Source organism: Pelodiscus sinensis, chromosome 2 (assembly GCF_052426305.1).
Source record: "Pelodiscus sinensis isolate ZL-2025 chromosome 2, ASM5242630v1, whole genome shotgun sequence".
Lineage (NCBI taxonomy): Eukaryota > Metazoa > Chordata > Testudines > Trionychidae > Pelodiscus > Pelodiscus sinensis.
Genome location: NC_143053.1, coordinates 118,035,295 through 118,063,210, shown reverse-complemented (window position 1 = coordinate 118,063,210; position 27,916 = coordinate 118,035,295). Strand labels below are relative to the sequence as shown.

At 45.0% G+C, this 27,916-nt stretch overlaps 1 protein-coding gene across 1 annotated transcript in view; it reads right to left on the bottom strand.

Moving 5' to 3' along the window:
• Positions 1–3,252, bottom strand: part of DUSP22 (dual specificity phosphatase 22) — a 78,614-nt gene extending 75,362 nt beyond the window's left edge. Inside the window, exons 1-2 of the mRNA XM_075921339.2 lie at positions 2,935–3,252; positions 2,330–2,425 (exon numbers count right to left, since the gene is read on the bottom strand). Of these exons, the coding sequence (XP_075777454.1) occupies positions 2,330–2,372 (43 nt within the window). The 5' untranslated portion in view covers positions 2,373–2,425; positions 2,935–3,252. The remainder of the gene's footprint in view (positions 1–2,329; positions 2,426–2,934) is intronic.
• Between the last annotated feature and the right edge of the window lie 24,664 nt (positions 3,253–27,916).

The window sequence follows — 27,916 nt, the reverse complement described above, 5'->3', positions numbered from 1 at the left end:
TTTTCATACATTAACACCTACTTCGTTGTGTGTTCCCCTAGGGCAGTGTTAGGTTTTAGAGATTAGGTAAGAGTCAGTATTTGACATGCGGCTCTATTCTGAAAAGTGATTACGTACCAAAGGCCATGGGGTATCAATGTTCAGCTTCCAAATACAATGTTTTTATAACGGACAGCATATAAAATCAACCAGGAGGTTAAAAGTCGATAGAATTTTTCCTTCTCAAACATTTTCATCAGTGATAAAGGGTCTGCAAACTAAATTATGACCTCTGCTGATTCCTCACCTTCCTTGGGTACCTTGATGTGGTGGGAAGGTTTGTGTGCTTCGTGGACTCAGAGGTATGCCAGTGGTCCTAATATGGTCACACAAGACAGACTGGTCCAAGCATAGGGACCAGACAAAAACAGTATACTGGGCCTCCAGGTTGAGAGAAAGGAACAGGCCAACAAACTAGCCTTTTTAAAAAAATGCTAGAAACAGATCAAGGTAGCCATTCCAGGAAACAGCATGGTAGACGGGGATGTTTGTGCCCAAAGTGATGTCTAACACACAAGAAGGATTCAGATGCAATCTGGGGCTTACATAGTACCATAGTCTTCAATAAAATACAGGACTATGTAGCACTTTAAAGACTAACAAGATGGTTTATTAGATGATGAGCTTTCGTGGGCCAGACCCACTTCCTCAGATCAAATAGTGGAAAAAAATTGTCACAACCATATATACCAAAGGTTATAGTTAAAAAAAAATGATGAACACATATGACAAGAACAAATCAAATTTCAGAACAGAAGGGGAATGCGGGGGGGGGGGAGGTAGATGTCTGTGAGCTAATGGTATTAGAGGTGGGAAAGGTAAATGTCTGTGAGTTAATGGTATTAGAGGTGATAATTGGGGAAGCTATCTTTGTAATGGGTGAGCTAGCCAGAGTCTTTGTTGAGACTCAAGCGTAGTCTTCAATGTATTTGAACATGTAAAACTGACAGGAATTTAGCCAACAGTTCTGCTGCTGGTACATCTGATGGAATGGAATCCAGTTCATTTCCCCTTAGCTGTATGTTACACCAGAGGATTCACAGCATAAAAATGAGGAAAAACTTGCTGTGGGAACCTCAGTAAGCATCTGACTGCATGGAGAGACAGCTTCTGTAGAGTCAGAGGGTACCGTTCTTCCATCATGGCTTTTCAGAATAGAGCCTAGTGTAACCAGCCCATGGTTCTCCTTAGCCTGATTCTCTGCTTGGGGTGGAGTGATGCATCGGGCGATGACCTAATATGGTATTAATTTAATGATTGGGCAGAGAGAAAATTGTGGCTTCAAATAAAAACACAAATGGAGACAGATATATGGTTGTCAGCAAAGTCAACAGACTCAGACTTCTGGGAAATGAGGCCATCCTGATACTGTAGCCATTATTAGCAGTTTCATGAATATTTCAGGTGTTACTTGGCAATAAACTTGTTGGATACTTTTTTTTGGTGGTGGTGGTATTGTGAATATTGTTCAATTGTTTGTGGCTTTCCAAAATTTCATTCAATGATGTGGGGACTCATAGGGTGGGTGTACACTGCACCCTTAGCTCGAAGTAAGCTACGCAATTTGAGCTAAGCAAATTGTGTAGCTTATTTCGAGTTCATTTCGAAATAGCTTATTTTGAAATTTGGCATGAAATAGAGCACTATTCTGAAATGTCCCTTGATCCTTGTGGAACAAGGTTTACAGGGACATCAGAATAGCATGCCCATTATTTTGAAAGCTATTTTGCAATAACGAGCATGCTGTCAAGACAAGGAAAACGCTATTTTGGGATACCTAAAGTATCCCAAAATAGCACCTCTGTCTAGACCCATGCTTAGATTGCTAAAGGTTGATTGCTGATCTGTTGTATTGAAGTCATTGCAGGAGAGGTATGTGTGCTTAAAAAAAAAAGTAGAGCTGGCCTGGCACCTATTCTGAGAATATATTTCTAGTTTGTAAACTGTAACCCCTAATCTTAGGTTATGCTAATTTTAAATAATAATTTTTTTTCCAGACAGCTAATTTTCTGAACAGTGTGGGATCATCTATGAGTGGGATTTTCAAAATCACTTTGTGTTGGCCTAATTCTGCTTGCATTAAGGTCAGTTGGCATGTTACCGTTAACTTCAGCAGAAGAAAGGCCAATGATGAGCACTTCTGAAAATTCTACCCTGAATTTTTAAAACCTGAGAACATCCCCGAAACAGAATGTTGGGGAAGGCCTCTCTCAAATAATATTCAGGGCAAAGTTAGAGAAGTCTGAAGTTTCACTCTTAAATAAAGTCCTCATTTCTGTTTGTACTTTACCAGCAAGTTTCAGTCGTCCTGACGCGGATCTGATCCCGAACATTTCACACGTGCAGAGACAGGAATCCAGGTAAGAGAAAGGGGAGTAGGTGATATCTATGAGAGAGCACCAATAAACAAGAAGTAGCTATTTAAATAAACAGCATAAAACCTAAATAGGGCTCATTTGTTTTCTCTGTTTTCCTAGAATACGCAGATGTTGCTTTTTTCAAAGTCTTAACATTTTCTATGCCAAATTTCAAAGCCTACACAAACTTCTCCTCTACTTGTTGGATGACTGATACTACTGACCATACTTAAAAAACATCTAATAGTCTAGCAGCACCTTAAAGACTAACAAAACATGTAGGCTGTGACTAGACTGGCAAGTTTTTCCACAAAATCAGCAGTCTACACTGGCCGTTTGAATTTCCGCAAGAACACTGACAATCTCATGTAAGATCGTCAGTGTTCTTGCGGAAATACTGTGCTGCTCCCGTTCGGGCAAAAGCCCTCTTGCACAAATCATTTGCGCAAGAGGGCCAGTGTAAACAGCACGGTACTGTTTTCCGCAAAAAAGCCCCGATCGCGAAAAAATCTCCCAGAATAGCTTCAGAGCTGGCAACCTTATCCACACTCCCAGCTCGGCTGCTGCCCAGAGGCTTCTTGCTCAGGGAATTGAGAAGCCTGAGAAGCTGGCCCCTTCCCTCTCTTCTCTCCTCCTCGCCCTCTCCAGCTAGGAGCGGATTGGCGAGAAGTCTAGGCAGCTGCTGTCTTACTCCCAGTTGAAAGTGGAGAGCCAAGAGCCCTGGGGAACAGCTGGGTTCCAGTGCGGAAGGAGAAGCTCTGGTTCTCATCCCACAACACAGCTCCTGGTGAGAATGCACACCACCAACAGAAGGATGGTAGTATAGACATCAGCCACTGCAGTAATTACTGCAATGGCTATAAGTTGGCCTGCCCTCGGGTGACTTAGGGTTGAACTGTGGGCATGCCCCCACCTCTCACTTTCAGTCAGCACAACATGGAGCCCAGTGACATCACAATGTGGAAAAGAAACTGCTCTGTTACATAAAAAAGCACTTCTGCAGAGTAACTGGAATGAGCAACCTACTTACCCAGAAATATTGTAACATGAAAAATGCCTTTATTTTGTTAATACAAAATAAAGAAGCTGCTTGTGCTATGCGTTTTAAATCTGGTTAATTTCAGCTCTGTTGCTGATGGTGGAAGATTGCATCATTGTAATTCAAATAACAATAAAATACAAACAAACTAGTGAACACTAAAGCTATATGTAGTACTTTTCTCCCTCCATGGTGCTTGAGAAATTACTTGGAATATATAGTGGTGTAACTGAAAGCATTATTTTGCACCTCATCCATTTTTTAATAACAAGCTAAATAAGTGCAAGCCTTGTGTGCAATTTAACAAATGTACCAACAGTTTTTATTAATGGACCTTTTAAAGAGATTCTCAGTGTGATTTTGTGTGATATGCATTTCCTGTTATGTTGCAGCCTCCAGATGAGATTCCCAATTCCTGAGAAAATGACTGAGATTAGATTTTGTGATTCACTTTTGATCCTGCCATGCAAAGATAAGAAATGCAGCTGAAACTAAAGTCTTCCTTAGACTTTCTCTCTGCTCTGAGTACTTTTGAATATCAGGTGTTAAATGAGTGGGTGGGGAAAATTCAAGTTTGGGTTTAATCAAACCTCAGAAAAAAATGGTTTTGGTGGAACTTCCCAGACCCTTTCTCACCCTCTGGTCCATTATGAAAGATTTTACTGATTTTTGTGTGATTTTCATTTTCAACTTGAAATACTTTGTTTTAGGTCATTTATGCTTGTAATATTAGAAATTTAGTTTTCTAAATCTGATCCCTCTATTTACATTTCTAGTTTTATATTGTTGGATGTAACAGTCCTTATGCAGGCAAAGTCCTCGTTGACCTTATTTACCTATATAACGAATGTAGGATAAGGACCTCAACTGTCCACACTCAGCAATGGAGCTGAAATTGACCAGACTGAAGGGAATTATGCAGAGGAAGAGCAACTTCCTGATTTTGTATCAACAAGATAAAATGAAAGATAACTTTCAATATTTCTATGTAAGAGGAGTATTCATTCCAACTAGTCTGCATAAGTGCTTTTTATGTAACAGGGTAGTTTCTTTTCCATGTTACGATGTCATTGGGCTTCTTGTTTGCTTACTCTTTCTCTCTCCACCTCTCATTTTCAGTCAGCACAACAACACAGGCTGTTGATAGATAGGGTCCAATCGTTCACCTTCTGAAATCAGTAGGGCTTTTTGCCTTTGACATCACTAGGAGCAGGTTCAAGTTCATTTTCTGTCAACATATTGTTTTCATTACTTTTGGTGCATTTTGAGGAGCACTATCTATGGAAATGAATAATCTTACTGAATGCGAACACATCAAAAGATGGCATGACTGCACTCATAACAACAAATACAACCTAAAGTTGAGCTAGATTTGTAAGTTCTTTGGCACAGAGATTATTGTTTACTTTATGTTTATACAGTTCCTAGTGCAATGGGGATCCAACCTGTCAGAATGGTGGCCGACAGTTCAGTTCAATGGTTAGAACTGGGCTCAGGGGGCCAGGAAGTGGAGCTGGGAACCAAGGGATGGAGCTGAGTTTGGAAATCAGAAACAAGAGCCAGGGGTCAGGACTAGAGTCAGGAACCAGAGCCAGGAGTTAAGAGCTGGAGCAGGAACCAGGAAGGAACATGGACTAGAGAAGGACAGGAACAAATAGGGATGTTAAAGAGGGAGGCAGCAGCGTGAGGTGCCAGGTGGGAGCTGGTCCATGAGGGGAGCCAGTTTAAAAAACAGCTCCCTTCATGGACCGGCTGCCTGTTGCCCTGCACTTCTGCCTCCGATGCAGAGGCAGCAGCGCACAATGTCAGGGAGCTCCTCAGGGCAGAAGAGCAGCCCCTGTCCAGGGTGGGGTCTGAGCTCCCAAACCCAGTGGGAGTTGGAACTGAGGCAGGCTTCCTGCCCACCTTGTTCCCAATACACTTTAAATGCAGAGTTGCGACAGGGATAGATCCCAGATCCAGCACAATCCAGGAATAAGCCAGGCTGCCTGCCTATCCAGCTCCCAATACACTTTAAATGCAGAGCTGCAGCAGGGACAGGTCCCGGACTTGGCACAAGCCAAGACTGAGCCGGGCTGCTGGCCAACATGTTAAAAAATGTACTGGCAAGGGAGGGGGATGAAATGTGTGTAGCCTATAGCATTAACCTATAAGCTTTTGTTTATTGGTTGATCAGTTAATTGACTACACTATTACATCCCTAGCAACAAGACAGGGAAAGAGCAGAAATGTTGAGCAGCCAGCAACTATCTGCTGCTGAGCTTAAAATCAAGCCTGTTTGACGGCCTTCAGCCACTCCTACCACAGCCCAGCTAGAGTGATCGGATAGCAAATGTGGAAAATCCATTTTTTGGAGGAGGGAAGGGCAGGACAATAGTTGCCGATACAAGACAAGCCCTTACTATCAGGATGTCTGGCCACCCTAAACCCAGCTGAGCTCATTAATCAACCTAGAGATGTGGCCGAGCCTTCTAGACACTGTCTCATAATGAGTGACAAATAAGAATAGATCTTGACAATTTCTCATGAGAGAAAACTGATGAAATATACCATGGGCTTCCCCTCAGCTTGCCTTCTCTTCCCCTCCCCCCCCTAGAACTCTCTCCTCATCCTCTTTCACAGCTGTAAGAATTTCTCATCTGCTTTCCTCCTCCAGCCCATCCACTTAACACAGCTGACCACGGTCTTCTTCAAATCTTGTCCTTCCTTGGCTTCCGTGACTGTTCTCTTATCCAGGGGTGAAAGGAGACACTGGAACCAGGGCTGGATTAAATGTTTTGGAGACCTGGGGCTATTAGATTTTGTGGGGCCCCTAGGGGCCAAAAATGAGGGGTTCAGAGTGCAGGAAAGGACTATGAGTAGAGGCAGGGGGTTATGGTGCAAGGTGGAGTGACGGCTCCAGGGTGAGGCTGGGGATGAGGTGTTTGAGTGCAAGAGAGGGCTCCAGGCTGGGGCCCTGGGGTTTGGAGTGTGGGTCCAGGGCTTAGGACAGGAGGTTGAGGTGAGGATATGGGGTGTAGGTGGGAGTTAAGGTTTGGGGTGGGCTTGGGGTGCAGAAGTTGAGAAGGATTTAAGGGGCAGAAGGGGCTCAGAACTGGGGGTTTGGTGTCTAGGAGGGATTTAGGCTACAGGGGAGGGCACAGGACTGAAGCTGGGGTTGGAATCAAGCACTTACCTGAAGCAAAAGGAGCAACACAGCAGTTTTGCCAGATGCTACCAGCAGGGCCACTGATAGAGAGGAGCAAAAAGTCAGCCGGGTGCAGGCCAATCTGTTGGCTGGTTCTTACCAGAGCGCTGCACCAGACCACAATGAGCCACTTTCACCTTTGCTCTTACCTCTCTAATTGCTCCTTCATTCTTCCTTCAATTTTCTATGGAGCTTCCACAGGGCTCTGTCCTTTGTCCCCTTCCTTAGACCTTACCTTTGGGTACTCTCACCCAAACACAGTCAGCTGCCATCTCCATGCGGGCGACTAGGAGATCGGTCTGTCTCCTGTTCAAACTACAGTTTCACCTGTATTAAAGCTGTTGGGAATTTCTTTTTGTTTGTTGACAAAAAATGCCAGTTTTAAAATCAGAACCAGGCCCCATTGACAGCAATTCTGGGCCCCAGGGCAAAAGAGTCAATGGGCCCCCACATACATTCACAAGCTGCACCCATGAGAGCACTGCCGCACCTGCTCTGGCTGGTGTCCAGCGAGCTGCCGGTTGCACTGCTGAATGGGTTCTTCAGGCACAACCCCCACATGCACACCTGGTAGGGTTTCCAACTGTCTAATTAGGCAAATCTAAAGACCCTTGCCCTATTTTGCCCCTTCCCTGAGGCCATGCCCATGCTCACTCAATCCCCCCTCTCTCCCTTGCTCACCCATATCCTCATAGGCGGTGGGGTGCAGACTCTGGGAGGTAGTTTGGGTGCGAGATGCTGGCTCTGGGATGAGGCAAGGGCTGGGGTGCAGGATGGCGACAGAGGGTTGGCGCTTACCTCGGGCAACTCCCAAAAGTGATTGGCACACACCTCCGGCAGGAGCTCCTCAGCAGTGGGCCGTGTGTGTGTATGTGGAGTGTCTCATGCTGCTACCTGCAGGTACTGTCTCTGCAGCTCCCATTGGCCATAATTCCTGGCCAATGGGATCTGCAAAATTGGTGCTTGGGATAGAGGCAGTGCATGGAAACCCTCTGCCCACAATCAGGGGCCACAGGGATGTGCCAGTCACTTCCAGGAGCAGCACGGAGTGAATGCAGGCAGGAAGCATGCCTTAGCTCTGCTCTGCTACCGCCGGCAACAGTGGCCAAGGGGCCTGGGCAATTGTCCCCTTCCGACCCTATCAGTGGGCCTTTAGACATTTAGAAAAATGGATTAATTTAAATGAAATGGTGCAAAAGAGTTAGAAAAACTGAAGTATTTCACTAATATTAAAATGGCCATGGTCACCATTTTCAGAACAAAATATTTGGATTTTTTAAATAGCTATTCAAAGGAAAATTCATTGTTTTTATATAAAACACATTTTTGAAGCTTAAAATCAAAATGGAATGCTTTGATTTTTATCTGAACAAAACATTGAAATTGGCCCAAACCTAGTAATTTTGCCAAACCTAGTGTGATTTTGGGAAATTTTTCATTATTTTTTCTGTTCTATTTCTGCATGTGGGGTGGGGAGAATCAGTATAATAGATTCTCTCATCGAAAGGAATATCTGGTTCCTACCCAGTTCTCACCTGTCAGTCTAATGTCTCCTCAGAGATGTTTTTCCATCAGTTTATGCTCAACAAGGCTAAAACACTACTCTAAATTATTCCCTGCCCTCCAAATTTCTTTCTCAGTCACCGTAGACAACACCACCACCCTGCCTGTCACTAAATTTCTCGATTTGGGTGTTATCTTTGACTCACATTTTTCTCTAGGTCTTCATATCTAGGTTGCATCTATATTTTGCACTCTTTCAATAGAACACCTCTGCAATGTGGCTTTACCTATGCATCCACACAGATGAATTCTCACTGGGGCTTTCACCATCTCATGTTTCAGCTATGGCAACAGCCTTATTTCTGCAACCATATCTATTCAGAATGCTGCTGCAAAGACAATTTTCTAGTCTTCTGCTTTTCCCAGGTCACCTCTTGTTTAGGTCCCTCCACTGGCTCTCTCTTCGCAGTCACATGAAAAATAAACGATTTGTCTGCACTTCCAAGGTTCTTCTCTGGCTGACCCCTTTCCCTGCCCCCCACCTTAATTTATCATCTCTCATTCACTATTGAAATATCAGCCCCAGCACCCTCCCCCCCCCACCTGACCAATCATTCATGATGCCAGCTTCCATCTCCCCCTTGTTAAATTTTCAGACAAGCATTTTTGTTTCTCCTGAGGAGCACCTCATAAATATCTGCAAAACAGAAGCATGAGCCTCCTTCAGATCCCTCCTTAAAACTCTCCTTTGTCATGCTTGGCAAGGATGAGGCTCTCAGAGTGCTGAAATCACAGCCTATCATGCTGACCAATATTGTCTGGCTGTGTCAAGACTGCATCCCTTTTCCGTAAAAGGGATGCAAATTAGACACATCGCAATTGCAAATGAAGCGGGGCTTTAAATCCCCCCCACTTTATTTGCATAAACATGGCTGCCGCTTTTTTCCGGCTCGGAGCTTTGCCGGAAAAAAGCGCCAGTCTAGACGGGGATCTTTCGGAAAATAAAGCCTTTTCCGAAAGATCCCTTGTTCCTTGGATAAGGAATTCCTTGGAATAAGAGATCTTTCAGAAAAGGCTTTATTTTCCGAAAGATCCCCATCTAGACTGGCGCTATTTTCCGGCAAAGCTCTGAGTCGGAAAAAAGCGGCAGCCATGTTTATGCAAATGAAGTGGGGGGGATTTAAAGCCCCGCTTCATTTGCAATTGCGATGTGTCTAATTTGCATCCCTTTTTCGGAAAAGGGATGCAGTCTAGACACAGCCTCTCAGTGTTTCTTTGTGCTTCCCCATCTGTCTGTTAGTTTGTCTTTCCCTTATACTTCCATTGTAAGGTCAGTTGGGCAGCAGCTGTCTTTTTGCTCTGTAATTGTACAGCACCAAGCACAATGGGGTCCTGGATTCTTGACTGGTGCCCCTAAGTGGAACATTAATACAACTAATTATTAATAGCACTAATCTAATATATATAGGAGAATGTGTGTAAGTTTGTGCGCTAGTAACTTGGACACTATAAGAGCTACCGCAACCAAACTTTGCATGGGATAACCTTTCATCCAGGAGAAGGTTTTAAGGTACTTTTGGACCCGTTCGGGCCAAGCTCAAGCTGTAAAAATAAAAAAGTAACCCACCACGCTGCGCTGCAGGGGTTGCCCCACCCACCCTAGGTCCCGTGCCTGCCGCCTGCAGCCCCCAGCACCATCCAGGACTTGCCCCCTCCCACTCGCGAGGTTACATAAGCAACTATCTTTCCCTTTTCCCCCATGCTAGCACGCAGTGCCCCAACCCCCACGCACACAACAGCTCGGGCACCCACGTTGCCCCCCGCAGCACCTGCAGCCCTGGGCGCGAGCTGGGGTGCCCCTTGTGTGTGTAAACTCCACTCCACCCGGGATCACACCCACCCCCGGGGGTTGACGCGGACCTATATTTTAATCCCTATAGAAATCAGTTCAACTTTTCTACAATTCAAAAAAGATAATGGACTACTGTTTTTCTACATTTTTGTTCCTCCAGTTTCCCGAGCAATGCCGGGTAACTCCAGCTAGCAGAATTATATAGGGCAGTGTTTTTTAAACTGTGTTCCATGGCACACCGGTGTGCCGCGGAAAATAACAGAGTTCAAACTAGCCACCCTTAAAGAGGAGCGACTTTTTTTCCCCTGACCCTATTTTTCCTTTTTTTTTTTTTTCGCTCAATAACTTTTCCCCTGCCTCTTTTTTTGTTTTTGCTCAACAAAAAGTCCTTGGTGTTCCTCAGAAAAAAAAAAAAATTATTGTTTGGTGTTCCTCCATCTTAAAAAGTTTAAGAAACACTGATATATGGCATAGCAGGCAGTGCTAGTAACTTTCTGAGAGATGTGATCTGCACTTCAAAATTAGATCAAAAAGCTACTTTGCTCAGGTTTTTCACAGCCTGAAGCCTTAGTGTAGATGTGGCTAAGTCAACAGAACAATTCTTCCTTCAACCTAGTCACCTCCTCTCGGAGAGGTGGATTATCTACAGTGAGCGAAAAACCCGTCCCCATGTAAGCAGTGTCAGTGCTGAAGCAGCTGTAGTGTAGACATGGGCTGATATTCAGGAGAATCACGCATTTAGAAAAAAAGAAAATGGTTTTCTCACACAGCATGAAATGTTCATGCATTAGACTAGTAATATTTGGAAAGTATAAAGGTATCCATATTAGTCTAAGTACGACCACAGTACAAACACTACCACCACTGCATCATATGTGTTGGGCCTTAGTCTCACTCATGGTAGCGCCCCTTGACACAACTCTAGCAACAGAAAGGGTACGTCTAGACTACAAGCCTCTTTTGAAAGAGATCGTCTAGACAGCCTCAAAGATTTCAAAAAAGCAAGCTGCTTTTTCGAAAGAGAGCACCCAGGCAATCTGGACGCTCTCTTTTGAAAAATCCCTGTTTGCGGTCAAGAACGCCTTTTTTTGAAAGCGCTCTTTCGAAAAAAGATGTTCTTCCTGGTAAAAGCAGGTTTACCAATTTTGAAAAAAACTGCCGCGTTCTTTCGATTTAATTTCTAAAGAACGCGACGGCAGTCTAGATGCAGGTGAAGCTTTTTCAGAAAAAAGGCCACTGTTTTCGAAAAAAACTCAGTAGTCTAGACACACCCAAAGTGTCCATAAAATGGGTGCACATGTACATCCATTTCAAGGCTCCTTTTGCTGGCAAAGCTTTGTAAAAGGCCTTGGTGCAAATGAGAACTAGGCCCATTATATTTTCCATGAGCAAAGAGTAAATCGTAGTCTTTCAGTCTGGATGATTTATTTTAGAGTGAGGAGGACAGTAGGCAAACAAAGAGCAAATACCGAATTCCCATGACAGGAGGCAGAGCGTGCAACTCACTCTGTAAGATCCTGTCTGTGCTGAGGGCCCTGATGCCTGTGCTCCTTAGCAGATGGAAACACCTTACATTTAAATATGCAGGACACAGAAGGGTCAGAGCTCCATGTACCCCATTGCAATATTCTATTACTTCAAGGTGGGACAGCTCTGTTGGTGGCTCACTGAAAAAGTTTGTGTGGCTATTTCTTTAGCCATTTCGGAGGTGCCTGGATTGAGCATCTGCAGCTAACCAGGCTAGTCTCCAGGCTGATCAGATGGGTTGAGGTTGGAGCCAGCCCATCCCAGTGACTGAAGGGCCAGCAAAGCTGCTTTTAAGCTAAGCAACAGCAACTCATCCCTGGAGCCTCAGTGTTCCATGTTTCTGCTTGCAGTTCCAGTGGCTCTTGCTTCAGGCCAGCATAGCCTTCCTGACCCTGGCTCTTGGTTTCTGATATGACCTTGGCTCTGAACCCAGGAGCACTCATCCTGGTTCTAAATATTGAGCCAGACTGCCAGCAACCTCTCCAATGGGATATGTGAGAGAGAGATGGTAGTTTACGGTCTAGTCAATGGAAGCAGCCCTGGGACCAAATGTTCTAAGATTATTAGAAAATGAAAATATTGGTTGCTGGCCAATATGTTCATGTTCTAATAAATCTCTTGTACCCATGGGTAATACAGAAACATGGATAAAAATCCCCTCAAAAAGATCCTGAGACTGCTTACTCAGGCAAAATTCCCATTGGTTTCAGCCAAACAGATTGCTTTTCCTGTGGAAGGGCCTGAGAGAGAGAAAAAAAAACCTGAGTTTTCCCATTGGCGACAGTTTGTTCTGCTTCAGAACTAACAACAGGTTCAAACCCCCAAATCTCCTGTCCCCTGAAGTCCATGCAGATCTGCACTAGTTTGTGGGTCCTCCTTTTCCCTCTTTTGCCCCCAGCTCCCACTATCAGGGATTCCCCCATCTCTGGCTGAACCTGGATTTCCCCCTTAAGGGGGAGTTCCCCATAACAAAAGGGACTCATAGAGAATAAATGCAGTCTCCGGCTATGTTAACCTTTCAGCAGATTCCCCCAGGGGCTGGTGAAGGGGCTATGAGTTTCCTCCCAAAATCTACCCCCTCACTGTACCTGGTTCCTACACAGTCCCTGCACCCTTCAAAAACTGCATGGACAGGGGTTATTGTCACATCTGCAAATGCCAAGGAAAAAGTGGGGGGAGGGGTGCAAAGAGAGGGTCACATTCAAATACTTCTCTTGGAGAGATGGTCCCTATCAATCAGCTTAGCTGAGTAAAATATGAGAACCAAATTCTGCTTCGCTACACGGCTGTAAATCCATAGGCACTCCACCAAAGAAGAAGAATGGGGAGAACAGAAAGTACACGATTTGTGAAGACTGAATGCAGGGGCGATGGTACAAGCGCAGGGGAAGTTTACAATCTTATGCAATGGCAGAGTTACTCCTGGGGAGCTGAAAGGGCAGAATTTAGTCCGAGGGCTTCAAGAATTGGACCATGATATGTTGTGATAAGGTGACTCAGCACTGCAGGGAAGTGTGTGACATTTGAAATGACGAAATGGCATTAAGCATTGGCTAGAGATACAGCTTGTTAAAGGTGCTCACGGATTTCAGAGGAAAGTGCTGATCCTGAACACAAAATACAGATCTGATCCTGCTCCCATAAGAGTCAGCGAGAGTTGTGAGTGATGTCAAAGAGAACATGAGGATTAGGCCCCATATTGTGCCATAGGTCGTTCTTCTACGTTGGTATAACCCGATGGAAGTAGGTTTTTCAATTATTTCTTCCTTTCCCTCCAATGTCTAGCACATGGATTCCCAAACTGGGGTGTGTGCAGAAATTCCAGGGGGGGCGCGAGGTGACCCATCCCCCTTCCCCTCCCCCATCAAGTTCCTGCCCCGCTCAGGAGTTTTGCTGCTATTTTGGGGGGGAAGGGTTAGGATTTTTCAAAAATCAAAAAGGGGAGCATGATGCCAAAAAGTATGGGAACCACTGGCCTAGCACCATGTACCCTTGTAAACTTCCCCTGTTGTCTTGCCACCTCCCCTGTGCTCTGTCTTCACAGTTCACATACTTTCTGTTCTCCGCATTCTTCTTCTTTCATGTCTATGTAGTGATTCACTCTGCAGCTTCTCTAGGGTCAAGAGTAGTTTCACATTCCAGACTGAGTGTGAAGTGTGGGGGCATTTACAGGAACTTGGAAGCATTTCTAGAACACTTGAAAGAAACAAAGGAGCTTCACAAAAGTGAGATTTAGGGTTTTTTGCACATGAGCATCTTCAGTGATTTCCCATTGTATAAACAAAGAAAGTAAAAATAATCATTAATGTATCATGATGACAGATGAGTGTGAACACTTTCGGGGTGATGGGTTATTAAATCAGTCTGTCTTTTTTTCTGTGTCTGACAGTGACATCTTTTGTTTACACTGAATTAGTGCAATTCATGGTTTTATCTTGATAGTTCTAAGATGGGGTCTACTGCTGCTAGAATTTGATGGGTGCGGTTTACCATACCTCTAAATGTGTTCACCTCATAATTCCTGCTGGAACTCTCTTTTGTTCTTTACTAGAGATGAGCCTAAACCAAAACTTCAGACCCAAACTCACTGCCACCAAAGTCTGTCACTCATATACCTGTTAATGGATCAGGTTCTGAACTTTGTGGCATGGAGCCCATCCGTCTGCCTCGTCTCTTTATTACATCTGGGGGCAAAATTTTTCTCTTAGATCCACAGGGTCACAAACACTAAAACAAGGGTGAAGAATCTAAAGCCTGGGGGCTGGATGCAGCCCCCAACTTGCCTGAATCTGGCCCCCGAGGCTCAGAGCTTCCCCCAGCATTGAGGAGCAGACGGGGCTGGAGCACATGAAATCTACTAGCCTGGGCCCCACGTGGCTTTGGTGAGTAAGGGGAATGTTGGGAGTGTCTTTCTCCTTTTCAGTCAGGAGTCACATCAGTGAGGATTTGGTGTGGGGGAGTGTTGTTTTTATTTGTTTCTCACTTGTGGGCAGCCCCCGACTGATTTTTCTGTGGTCAGCGGCCCCCAACCCAAAAAAGGTTTCCCACCCTTGCATTAAGCCAAGCTGATCAAACGTGCACTCCACTCTTTAAGGAGAAAAGAGTATGAAACTGTCAGAGGAAAAAAAAAGTCTAAGTTAATAGCATTCTCTTCACTTGGTACATCCTGGGGCAGCCTTTATTTACATCAGCAGTATTCACCAATAATACAAATGGCATATCTCAATGCTATTCTTTTCCTTCACTCAGATCTATTAACATAGGGGCTGTGTCTACACTGGCATGAATTTCCAGAAATGCTTAAAACGGAATACTATTCCGTTTTCAGTTTTTCCGGAAAAGGAGAGTCTACATTGGCAGGCTGCTTTTCCGGAAAAGCCTTTTTTCCGGAAAAGCATCTGTGGCCAATGTAGACGCGCTTTTCCGGAAAAGACTACTGGGCTGTCTATACTGGCCCTTTTCCGGAACAGTGTTCCGTCCGGAATAAGGACTTATGCCCGAGCAGGAGCAGAATAGTTTTTCCGGAATAGCGGCTGATTTTGTACAGTAGAGCATCGTTGCTTTTCCGGAAATTCAAGGGCCAGTATAGACAGCTCGCAGCTTATTCTGAAAAAGCGGCTGATTTTCCAGAATAAGTGGCCCAGTGTAGACACAGCCAGGGAGTGGAGAGCAGCCAGGGACACAGAAAACAGAATAGGAAAAGGTATCGGCCTTAGGTACTGTTCGGGACTAACCAGTTTCATTTCTTTACATTGTAAACTAGCCTGTTGCTCAGCAGAACAATAAATATTTCAGCCTGATGAAGCAAAATTTAGATGCCTTCTTATTCTAAGGGGAATAGCCCAAAAGAAAGCAATAAAATAAGTCTCAGGAGAGCTGTTTCCATTGGCATATTTAATCACCCTCCCCAGGAGACAGTAACTAAATCAATGGGAAAAACTCTTCCACCAACATAGCACTCTACACATGGCTTACATCTGCGTCACTCTAGGGGGGTGGCTTTTTCAAACAGTGAGAGATATAGATATACCAAAATAAGTTTGTAGTGTAGACCTGGCCTTGGATACGGACCTAAACCAAACTCCCAGGGCCAAACACATATGTATTTTAGGAAATCTGGGCTTCAGATCTGAGTTTTTTCAGCTTATTCCCATCTCTCCCTCCATTGAATAAAACCCAGGAGTAGACAATCAAACAAAATAAGGTATTCTAGTTGTTGGAGCGGGTGTTCTGTGGTGAAATGGCAGATAACTTTCTTTCATGCAATCAACATATGGCAATTTCCATGAACAGGGACAGATGCCAAACCATTTCAGTTACCATCTATTCATTTCCCTGGAGTTTTACTCCACTTCAGATTTTAATGAACCCAAAACTTCAGTGAAAATGTCTCTACTAAAACCCTCAACATCCACCCAACTCTTGGCTGAAACTCAGGGAAATGACCACATTCTGTGCAGATCTCACAACAAAGTATAACCCTCTACCAGTTCCCCCCAAAAATTACAAGCCACAATGAATCTTTTGAGAATCCAGGGCCCAGGTTTGTAACTCAAGTTTAACACAGCTCTAGTCCACTCTCCGTTTACCATCGTTGAGCGGATTAACGTTGCAAAATGCTGGGCAACATCCCAGCATAGAAGATGCAATAGTAAGTGAAAACATTGCAGCTAGTTCTCCTTTGTAGCTGGCAGGTGAAGCGGCTATCCACCGTCATATCATGACTTCACAATAATTTCTACAAAAGTGGACAACAGTCAGACAAGAGCTGTGGGTGAAACACCAGTGAAACCTACAGGTGCTTTATGTCTGAGACCATTACAGCAACAGCAACAAAAAACTGAGTTTTGATTCTTCCCTGTACCCTTTCACTCTTCGTGCCCATTCACCTCACACAGCATGCCCTAATCCAGTGGTTCCCAAACTTTTTGGCATCAAACCCCCTTTTTGATTTTTGAGAAACCCTCATGCCCCCTCACCCCCCGCAATAGCAGAAAAAAAAAAGGAACTGACCAGGCCCAAAAAACAAAAATAGCAATGAAACTTAGAGGAGGAGATTGAGGCCATAATCCCTTTGGCTTCAGAAAATGATCATTGGCAGGTATCAGAGAACCATTAGGCACAACAAGGATTTTCTTCGACATTAGACAATCTTGCTCTAGCTCCAGTTTTTAGCCCAGGAAAGAAATGTCAATCACGGCAATTGTAAGGGGTCACGCAATATTTCCAGCATTTTAACAGGGAGTGTGAAAGTTAGGGATGGACCAGAGCCAAAACCATACATCCATGCTCTTTGGAGTTTATAGCTGTGTGATAGAGTCTCTGAGGCCTTCTCTTCTCCTGCTGGAGGCATCTGTGCCCTGATGCTCCCTGCTCAGGTGACCAACAAGACAGTCTTCCAGAGGCCTAAAAAGGTCAGGAGGAAATACAGACCAATCAGGAACTAATAGGCCATTTAAGAAGGCTTGTCTTCTTTTGCTCAGGTGAAGAGCTGTGTGAGACTGGGACAGAGGAGGAGCTCCCCCAGATGAACCAAGGCCAGTGCCTAATGCTAAGTGCCTAACGCATTTGAATTTTAAGGATTTTTTTCTCTGTTTAAAAGTGCAGACAGCTGAATCCTGAGTTGCTATTTTGTTACTTGATTGTTTGAGACTGGAACCGAGTTTACAGCACAGGATTCCCTATGCCATGCAGGTGACCAAATCTTGCAGACTAAGGCAGGGATTACCTGCAGTCCCACATGTGGTCTTGAAGGGGGCACTGAAGAGCAGCCCATGTCCCACAGTCTGGCCCCCATTGAGGCATGCACTCTCTCCACTCTCCTATGCACCCACAGAGTCACAGGGGTGGTTAAAACAATGGCAAGCCCATGAATGTTAGGGTGAATTAAATTATTCTTTCAACTCTGGTCACTCTGAAAACCCTTCACCAGACTGAGGAGATGCAATAGGCTTGCTTGCTGACTTGCTCCTCAGAATAGCTGGGTGGGAATCAGAGCAGAGGCAATCATAACATCACGAGCCAGAGAAGAAAACTTTCCAAGAAGGGGAAGCCCCAGCACTCATTGGTGGGAGGAGAGTCCATGAAGAAGTTGATTTAGGCAAGTTTCATTTCACAGTGAAACTGACAAACCTTTCCCAGGTTTGCTGGCAATGCGTCAGATTTCAGTGAATTGTCATTTGTACATGAATCCAATCCAGACAGTGGAGCATCAGGGTAACAGCCCCATGTGATGCTAATCCATGGGCTGCATTTTGCCAAAACCTTTATGCAACTAATGTAATCTGGGAGAAATAACTTGGTACAAAGAGGTCCAAATAACCCTGTGTATTAGCTATATACAACATGCAGGACTTAGCTACATACAGACAGTGTTGCGCTGGCCCGGATCTACTAGCTTTTAAAACATACAAATCAGTGACACTACTAAAAGGTTCAAACTATCCACTTCTTATACCCTCCATTGTACAAACAGGAACAGACATATTTTGCATAGTTTTACCGATTGATGAGACAAAAAAGGAGGATACCAAGGCAGAGCCATTTCCATTTTATTTGGTGGTGGGTGGCATCATTCTTCCCTCTCCCCACACTATCCTCTTTGTTCCTGCTTTTGGAAAAAATGCCATTCCCCCACCTACAACTTTGTATTTGTCTGTGCTTCCTTTGGCCCCACACAGAATCCCAGGGCATAACGCAGTCACAGCAGAAGTGCTCCTGTGGAAGGGGTGGCAGAGATTCAGAAGATACAGATTCAGTTCCCTGTTCTGATACTGACTTCCTATGCGACCAAGTGTATATCTTTTGGTACCTCAGTTCCCTGTCTGTAAAATGGGGATAATAACACTTCTCTTTCTTACAGGAGAGCTATGGAGCTAAAAGTATTAAAGACAATAGGGATCATATAAGTACCATGGATAGAGACAGCATCTTGTTCTCTAAGCCTATATTTGTTGCTGGGCAAGGTGGTTTCCCTTGGCTGGAGATAAACTGGTAGCACTCAGTGGCCTTTCAACTGCTATTTACTCTATCTTTGATCTGTTAAGATCCCCAGAGTGGGCCGAGCTACCTTTATCAACACCATCTCTTCTCACCACTCACTAACACACACTGCAAAGGATACAGCTGAGACAAGCTGACAGAAAATGCTTCCTCTTTACTTAAGGAAATGGTACAATGTGTTCAACTAAACTAAGAGCACATCTACACAGCAGGGCTAAAACCAAAATGAGCTACGTACCTTGAGCTACGTCAAATGCGTAGCTGAAGTCGAAATAGCTTATTTCAGCTTTTGGTGCTGTCTACACAGCAGCAGGAAGTCTGAGAAAAAGCTCTCTCCCTCCGAGTTCCCTTTCTCTTCATAAAATGAGGGTTCCAAGTGTCAGAGTAAGAAGTCATCCAGCTTGCCAGAATTTTGACATTATGTTGAAATAACAGCTTGTAGCATAGACTCGGACTATGTTATTTCAGAATAATGTCCGTTATTCCAAAATAATACTGCTGTGTAGACGTGCACTAATTATTCACTAAGTGATCCATACGAGAGTTTTGAGGCTCACCAGTATTTGGATGGCAAATCTCCAGAAAAAAAGCCAAGATGCTGACAGGACATGGCAATGAGGATTGACTAGGTGGCGTTCTTTGCACTGAGACAGTGCCCTGGAAACACCCTGCTGTTTTCTTTTGGTTCAAGGATATTAAAGGTCCCAGATATTAAGGATCTCTTGACACTTTTGGAAAGTACAGGTCATTAACCTCCATATCATGGTCAAATTCTAACTTGCCACTTTAAATACATCTCCCTTGCAGTTTCACTTGATAAAACAGGTTTTTTTAAACTGTCTGCCCTAAATTGTGGCATACCAATGCTATGTATTATTAAATACAGTAAAACTCCAATTGTCCGGCATCCAGTGGTCCGGCACTTCTGATAATCTGGCACCAACTGGAACACGGAAGTGCTTCAGCCAGCCAGACAATTGAAGCTGCACACCCCCGGCTTCCCCAAGTCCGCTGCCGATCAGTTTCAGCAGCCGTGGACTGGGGGAAGCCCTGGGACAGAGCACCCCAGCTGCTCCACCCCCGGCTTCCCCAAGTCCGCTGCTGCTGAAACTGACCAGCAGCTGACTTGGGGAAGCTGGGGGAGAGCAGCTGGAGTGCTGCCGGGTTGCTCCCGCAGCGCCGCTCAGGTGAAGGGCGGCACTATGGGACCAACCCAGCAGCACCCCAGCTGCTCTGCCCCTGGCTTCCCCAAGTCAGCCGCTGCTGAAAATGACCAGCGGCGGACTTGGGGAAGCCAGGGGCAGAGCAGCTGGGGTGCTGCTGGGTTGGTCCCGCAGCGCCGCCCTCTCCCAAGCTGCGCAGTTCCCCGCCGACCTTCCCCCCAACCCAGGCCCTTAATAGCCCCCTTCCGGTACGCCAGCATATCTGATAATCAAGCACCCTCTGGGTCCTAAAGGTGCCGAATTATCGGAAGTTTACTGTATATTTTTGAGCCCCTAGACATAAAAGACACAATGTAGGGCAACAGTAGCAGAGGTGACCCCATTTTTCAACTTTGGGAGGTAAATCCAAAATTTACCCATCTCAATAAACTCCCTAATTTTTCAGTGGGGCTGGGCACTGTAATATCCTTTGAGGTCACTGGGAATTTGATTGCGTTTCCCATAGTATTTTCTATAACAGATCTAATTTCAATACATTTCTAATTGGGGGGAAAGATCTCTGAACCCATATTGTTCAATGGTCAATTTTAAAAACAGCAAGATTAGCATTCAAGATACTAATTCTGTCTTCCTTATCCAGATTTTTAAATTCTGAATTCCTCAAAAATAGGATTCTAAGGCTACGTCTACACAGCACATTTATTTCAGAATAAGCTATTCCAGAATATATCTTCCGAAATAGCATATTTCAAAATAGCGCATCTACACACCAAATGCGCATTGAAATAGTACTTAGTTATTTCGAAAGAGAGCATCCACGCTGATTGGATGCTAACTTGCATTTAAGGCCACCTGGAACCACTTCAGGCAGGGCATCATGGCAGCGGTTACTTCAGTGGCAGTGGCAGTTTCAGGGTGGCTCATGGCTGTCGTGGCCTCCTGCGTGCCAAAAGCCCTTTCTGCTGAGGCTGCAGCTTTAAGGGCTCCAGGGGAAGGGGGTGGATATAGAATTTGGCTGAGTGTAGACAGAGTGGCCAGCAGGGCACTCTGGGAAGGGCTGGAGGCCTCTTACTTTGAAATAACTGCTGCTGCCCTGTCTACACAGCCCCTATTTTGAAATAACTATTTCGGAAGAAACATTATTATTTGTAGAATGAGGTTTACAGTTTTCTGAATAAGACATTCCAATCTGAGTTACAACTGATTTCAGTGAAGTTTCTTCAGCTGTATACTGGTGTAACTGAGAGCAGAATCTGATACTGTGCATTGTCTTTGAAAGCTTTGAGCACACTATTGGTATTTAACAATAACTTTTTTCTATTGTTTCTTAGTGGAGGGTAGAGGAGATCTTTATTATAAGAATGTTTTAGAATAAAATACAGGTTGGACCTCCCTCGTCCGGCACCTCTGGGAACTGACCAGTCCCAAACTAGGGGATTTGCCAGTCCAAGGGAGATCCCTCCCAACATGGCCGGTGCTGTTCTGCTGTCCCCGGTTAGGGCTCCAGCCCAGCGCGGCTGCTGCCTGCCTGGCCATGGCTCCCCAGGTTGGAGCTCCCTAGCTGCTGCTGCTGGATCCCAAGCTCCACGGCCAGGGCTGAAGCTCCGCAGCTGCTGCTGGTCCCTGTTACCTCCTGGCCACAGGGAGAGGAAGTCTCCGCTGTGCCACCCGCCCCTCTATGTCTTCCCCCCACATAGGACTCCCAGGTGAGTCACTGGCCCCCTCGTCGTACCCCTGCCCCACTGCCCGACCTCCCTATACCTGGGCTCTGTGGTCCAGGAACATCCCGGGTCCTGTTGGACCACAGACGTTGCCAAACCAGAGAGTCCTGGTTAAGGGAGATACAACCTGTAGTTATCATTTATGTAAACATTTAGGACCAAATCCTTCAGTACCTATTAAGGCAGAATTTGGAATCTTTGCTTGAGTAAACCTTAGATTTGGGTCCTCTCCAACTTAAACAATCTAATGGTTGTGGGTTTGGATTTTAGGGCACCAGATTCATGGCTGTAGTCAAGTTATGCTCAGCATGACACTCATGTAGGCAAGGGAGCAAAGGTTTTCTGCCACCATTGTTCCTGTATTCATGGAGATAAACATTGAGTGGCTTGTGCCTGTGTATAACAATTCTCTAAGGGCCATTATGCCAGAAAGCAGCAAGCCCTGCCATGCACCCTTCACCAGTGTGGGCTCTTGAAGGGGGTAGCTTAGAGTTGGCTCAGTACCAAGTGGGGATTCCCCTTGATGGGGGATTCCCCAGATCTCCCACTTTACAGCCTGGAAAGAAAGGGGCCGAAGCAGGGCTGACAGTTTGGCACTTGTCATTTTGCATACTGAAAATGTACAGTTATATAAAGTGATGTGCACTGAAAAATAATGAAAAGTTCCCACGCATAACACATTACATGTAACAAATAGGATTGCCAGATGATTTCAACAAAAACACTGGACACACTTGACATTACATCACAATTGACATTACATGTTATTTAGAAAATACCGGACATTTATATTTTCTCATTTATATTTTCTCAATTGGTTTCCCAAACAGAAAGCTCAAATACTGGACTGTCTGGTTGAAAACCGGACGCCTGCCAACCCTAGTAACAAAGCTACACTTAAAACAAATGGCCATCAGAACATTCTTTGATCAATTTATAATGTGATTGTGAAGGCCCAAACTCTATTACTTATGGTGGGGTAGGTGTTGTTTGGCAGACGAATTATTTATCAGTCAGTGATCTGACCATATATTTGAGAAATGCACATCTGTCTGTCTGTCCATCTGTGAGCCCATTTGTTACGAACTCCTCCTAAATGGTAAGAGCTAGGACCACCAAATTTGGAATGTAGCTTCCTCTTATCATTACTTAAAACATGGTCAGGTTTTGGTTGTGCCAGGACAATAAGATGTGTAGAATTCTATTGTTTTGCATCAAATGGAAAGGGAAGGGTGTGATAGCAGGGACAGTTGTACTCACAAATGACCACAGGGGGGCAGTGAGCACTCCAGTGATTAGCCCCTGGCTGGCAGTATGGTTCCCATTCCCTGGCTTGATCTGGGGAGCAGCTGCTGGCATGTGGCCTGTGTGGTCCCCACTGCTCTGAGCGTGCACTGGAGAGAAACCAGCGGGTGGCCTGTGTGGCCCCTGCCACCCTTGGCTGGCTCTGGGGAGAAGCTGGCAGATGGCCTGTATCTCTAAGGATAATAAGAAAAGTGATATAAAGAATGGTTTCTCACTATGGAATTTTCTAAGGTTATTCAGTGGAACAAGTAAACCAATTGTGACTCAGTTCACATTACTGGAATTATATATCCTAGGCAGAGGCGATACATTGGGGGTGGGAGAATGCAGCTTCACATGTGTCCCCATCCCCCTCCTGCCCCAGATTTACTCTTTGGCTCACTCCCTGATTACATGGAATGAGCATAACCAGTGACACTGCTTAAGCAGGCTGCCCCCAATATCAGAAGGCCCAAGTCTTCTTTGATCATAGTTTTATGTTCACCCAAAACACTGTTCTCCTATATAGTTCTAATGTGCCCTTTAACCAGTCCCTTAAAAGGCAAACCCCTATATCTTTTTTTTCTGAATGCACCCTCTAAGAACGCACCCTCTAAGAACACTGAACACTGAGACAAAAGCAATAGTGGCAGTTCCACTGTGCATGGAAGATGGCAGCATGCTGGGAGGACATGCAACAGAAGTCTGCCTCCTCCCTGCATAATAAAGGTGGACTCTACAGGGCCATATCCACAATAGTGCACAGGCACAGCCAGCAGATGTGTGACAAACTCTACTGCCTTCACTTCCTTTATGGATCAGCTGTGAGCTGCCTTTAACATTCCTGTCGGTTGCCTATATACTTCAGCTGTGCTGAGGGACTGAGGTTTGGCCAAATGCAGCACACTCTAGCAACTTGTATTATTTATGCTTTGTCTGCTCATGAAGGTTCAGTTGTAAACTTTGTGTAACTTATTCAGTGCAGACATACATAACTGTGACCTACATAAGAAATGGCATTACATCAGGACAAAACTGCTCTGCCTACCTCATGAGAATTCAGGGATATTAGTTAGGGATTTGGGAGTTTAATCGGACAACTAAAGTAATGCCTCAGTAACACAACATTATAACCGTGGCATTGTTGCTCTTGTGTGCATTATTTTTAGCCTCTGGGAGGTGTTTTCTGAACAGTTAGGAAAATTACTCCAGGCTCCAACAAGAGGATGCATATAGATGATATGCTCTTCAATTTGTTTATTAAAAATAAACTAAAAATCAAATACTCAGAATTCACACAGAAAGGGATACCTGCCCCATAGATGGTACTTTCATTATTCATAGCATGGTTTCATTATGCATGTGGTCCCCTTCGCTTTCTCTCATCACTGAAATGCTTCCTTTTCAAGATGGGTGACTACATAGGACTGAGACATCGTGTTGCTATTGCTCAGAGGCATCCTCCACATCACTACCAAACCCCTAAGAATGTCCTGTTTTCCCACTGCCACTACTGGATTTCACCCACACACTTTGTAGATGAAGGAATTTTCTCTCTATGTTTCTCAACACCACTCTCTAACTCAGGGGTGGGCAAAGACTGGCCTGCAGGCCAGATCCAGTCCATCAGGGTTAGCCCTTGGCAGGCCACCACTGCTATATTTACCTGCACCTCTGCAGGTACAGGAAATTGCAGCTCCTGTTGACTGTGGATCGCCAATTCCTGGCCAATGGTAGCTGCGGGAAGTGGAGTCCTGGTCCACGCTGCTTCAGCTTCCATTGGCAACGAACGGTGATCTGCAGCCAATGAAAGCTGTCATTGCTGGTACCTGCGGAGGCACAGGTAAATATAGTGGTGGCTAACCCTGGCGAGCTGCTGCCATTTTATTGCCCAACCCTGCTCTGATTGACAGAGTCACTGTTGAGCAGTGTTGGATAAACGTAAAGGGGAGGGCTTAGCTATAAGGCTGAGCAAACCCAAATCAGAGCAGGCGAGATAGATACTGAGAGGCCAGCCCAGCAAAGCCAATGTTTCAGTGCAGGTGACAGGAAATTTAAGCAGTTTATCCTCTCTCCCAGATTTTCAGTATGAGGGCTTTTTAGGCTGATGGCACCCTCAGGGTACAATCTGATGCATGGATTCATAGTTTTTTTTTTTTTTTTTTAAGGTCAGAAAGGACCACTGGGATCATCTAGTCTGGGCCTAGCACAGGCTGTAGAGCTTCCCTAACAATTCCTAGAGCAGATCTCTTAGGAAGACATCCAGTCATGATTTTAAAATTGTCAGTGATGGAGAATCCACAACAAGCCTTGGTAAATTGTTGCGTGATGTGATGCCTTTGCAAAGTTTGAGTCGCTCACACTCACAATATTTAACGTCAGTTTGGGGGAATTTGAACAGAGCTGGTTTGAATGTGCTTTTATTTTGTTCTAACATTACATAGCTAGTGTACTACTCACTATGAGCAAAGTGCTTCTGCAGCACTCCCATCAGACAGACAGACACACACACACACACAGTCCTGAAGGAGACAGGGAAAGGTCACAGTTTTTGTAATGGAGCTCACCTTTACCTGTCAGCCAAATGCTTTGCATTTGCATTGTGGTGGTGACTAGGAGCCCCAGGCATGGACAAGAATTCAATTGTGCTAGGTGATCTACTACACAGATAAAAAAGATGGCCCCTGCCAAAGGATTCATGTTAAAGACCCTGAAGCCACATGTTCAAATCCTGACACAATCAACTTGGCCCTCCATTCTTCCAGATTAGGAGTATTGAGTATTACTCCAATAAATACATATGCCAGAGTCTTTTGAATGAGATCTTAGCTTCCAAAAAAGGGGGCTGCAACTTTAACAGAAATTACTCTGAGCTAAAATCTTTTGGTCTGGACTGTGTCTAATTTAAGGAAAGTACCTGTCCATGTTTTCACTTATACTTGTGAGGGGCTCTCTACTGCATCTTATGTTGTCCCAAACACTGATTACCCATACTGTCCCATGGCTACTTGAGGTAATGGAAATCTAGGATTTCATTGGATGACCTTCCATATCAAACAGGCATTTACCTGAAACCAATGGTTTAGCAACACAATTCATGATTATGTGGGTATCTGTGTCACCCATATTGTCTTCATAAACATAGATCACTGTGTAATAAAGAGTAATATTCCATTAGCTCCGTCACTTGGGGCCTACTTCTTGTAAGATGCCTGTGCCCTTCACTCCCATTGGCATCAACACCACTGAAGGTACCTCCCAGGAAGCACCCAGGCCCCTTCTGGATCAATCCCTTGGTTGGCCTCCCAGGGGCTCAACCTGTACGTGAATAGCTATGAATTACAACTACAACCTGCTGTCTGGTTTCCTTCCTACTATTTGGGTTTGGGTTTTTCTGAAGGTCCTTCCTCAAGTTTGGTGATTCCAGCTGTTTCCCTGTGGTAAGGTTCTTTTATTACTGTCGACGGGAGAGCCTGGGATTGCTTTAGTCAACAAAAACATAAGGGAGAGGAAACAGTTTCCTTCTTCTTTGTCAGACCCGTGACCTCTCTCAAACACAACCATTCTTCTTCCTCTCTCCCCTACTCCTGATTTAAAAACTATTTGGCTGTGTCTAGACTGGCAAGTTTTTCCACAAAAGCAGCTGCTTTTGCGCAAAAACTTGCCAGCTGTCTACACTGGCCGCTTGATTTTGCGCAAAAGCACTGACGTTCTACTGTCTGAAATCAATACTTCTTGCGCAAATGTTTTGTCGTTCCCGTTCGGGCAAAAGCCCTTTTCCAGAAATGTTTTTGCGCAAGAGGGCCAGTGTAGACAGCTAAAAGCTGTTTTGTGAAAAAAAGCCCTAATAGCGAAAATGGCAATCGGGGCTTTCTTGCGCAAAACCGCATCTATATTGGCACGGACGCTTTTCCGCAAAAAGTGCTTTTGCGAAAAGCGTCCGTGCCAATATAGATGCTCTTTTCCGCAAATGCTTTTAACGGAAAAACTTTTCCATTGAAAGCATTTGCAGAAAATCATGCCAGTCTAGATGTAGCCTTTATGTATTGAGTGTGTTCAGCTGTGGGAGCAAACCAGGCATGGCACAGGCTAACGAACCCATCCACAAACCCTCCAGTGCCCCTTGGTGCTACATGGGTCCAGGAAATGAAAGGGAGGCCTGGGTCATGCTCAGCAAGGCAACATCCTCACGTGCAGTAGCACAGATGTGCTGTCAAGATTTCTATAAGCAGCAGCTGGCTTGGGGGGACCCCCATCCCCTTCAAGGGGAATCCCATTGTAGAAGGGTAGGCACAGTATGTCATACAGCCAATTAATATCTGGCAAGCTAGCATGCTGGAGATTTACACTCCTGCTTGCCATGCTCTATCTAGCTGATCATGTAGCCAAGCCCTGTGTCTTCTGCATTTTGAAAAGTTGCTAAGGAACTATACATTCCATATAAACCAATGATAACAATGCCATTGAAATCACTTCTCAGAAATGAAAAGGGAACTGCTGGCTTGACTGTGTCCCCAAGACATGTCAAGACCCCTTTGCACACAACTCTCTTCCATGTGGGAAAAGTCTTAGTTGCCATAGAAACATCCTTGCTCTGGAGACCAGAGAGAGTTGGTCTTAGGTCTGTGATATCTGTGTGATGCGAGGGGACTGGCAGTGGTCCAGCCAAATGACAACCATGCAACATCTTGCCCTCCCCCTGCAATATCCCAGAGACAACAGGGCAGAGACGTAATTCACCCTGGGGCATCATCAGGTCATGACTCCATTGTTCTGGGTGCTGTGCAAAGACATACAAAGGCATGGTCCTTGCTCCAAAGGCAGTGAGACATATCACAGCAAGTGCTAACAAATGAATGTTTGGGAGAATAAGAATTAAATGAGATGCATCAACATCCTAGCTGTGTGCGTGTACACATCTTGAAGGCTAACCCAAGGTTAAATAAGTGACCCTGAGCTAATCCAGGAGAGGCAGTCGAATAAGAGGGTGCGTGAGGGGAACTGAGGGCCAGCAGGGCCATGAAGATGGACACTGATGTCCCTAAGAAACAGAGCGTCTGGGCACATACATCCTGTGATAATAAATGTGATACATTTTCATTGAGAATAACTACTTCCCAAAACCAATGCTGTGAAAATAAGAAGCTGGTGCTAGCAGGCCAAATAGCAATAGTGTCTCATAGCAGAAATGCCAAGAAGCAACGTTAGGGCTTCTGCTTTCCTGGTATTTGTGGAAGCTGAG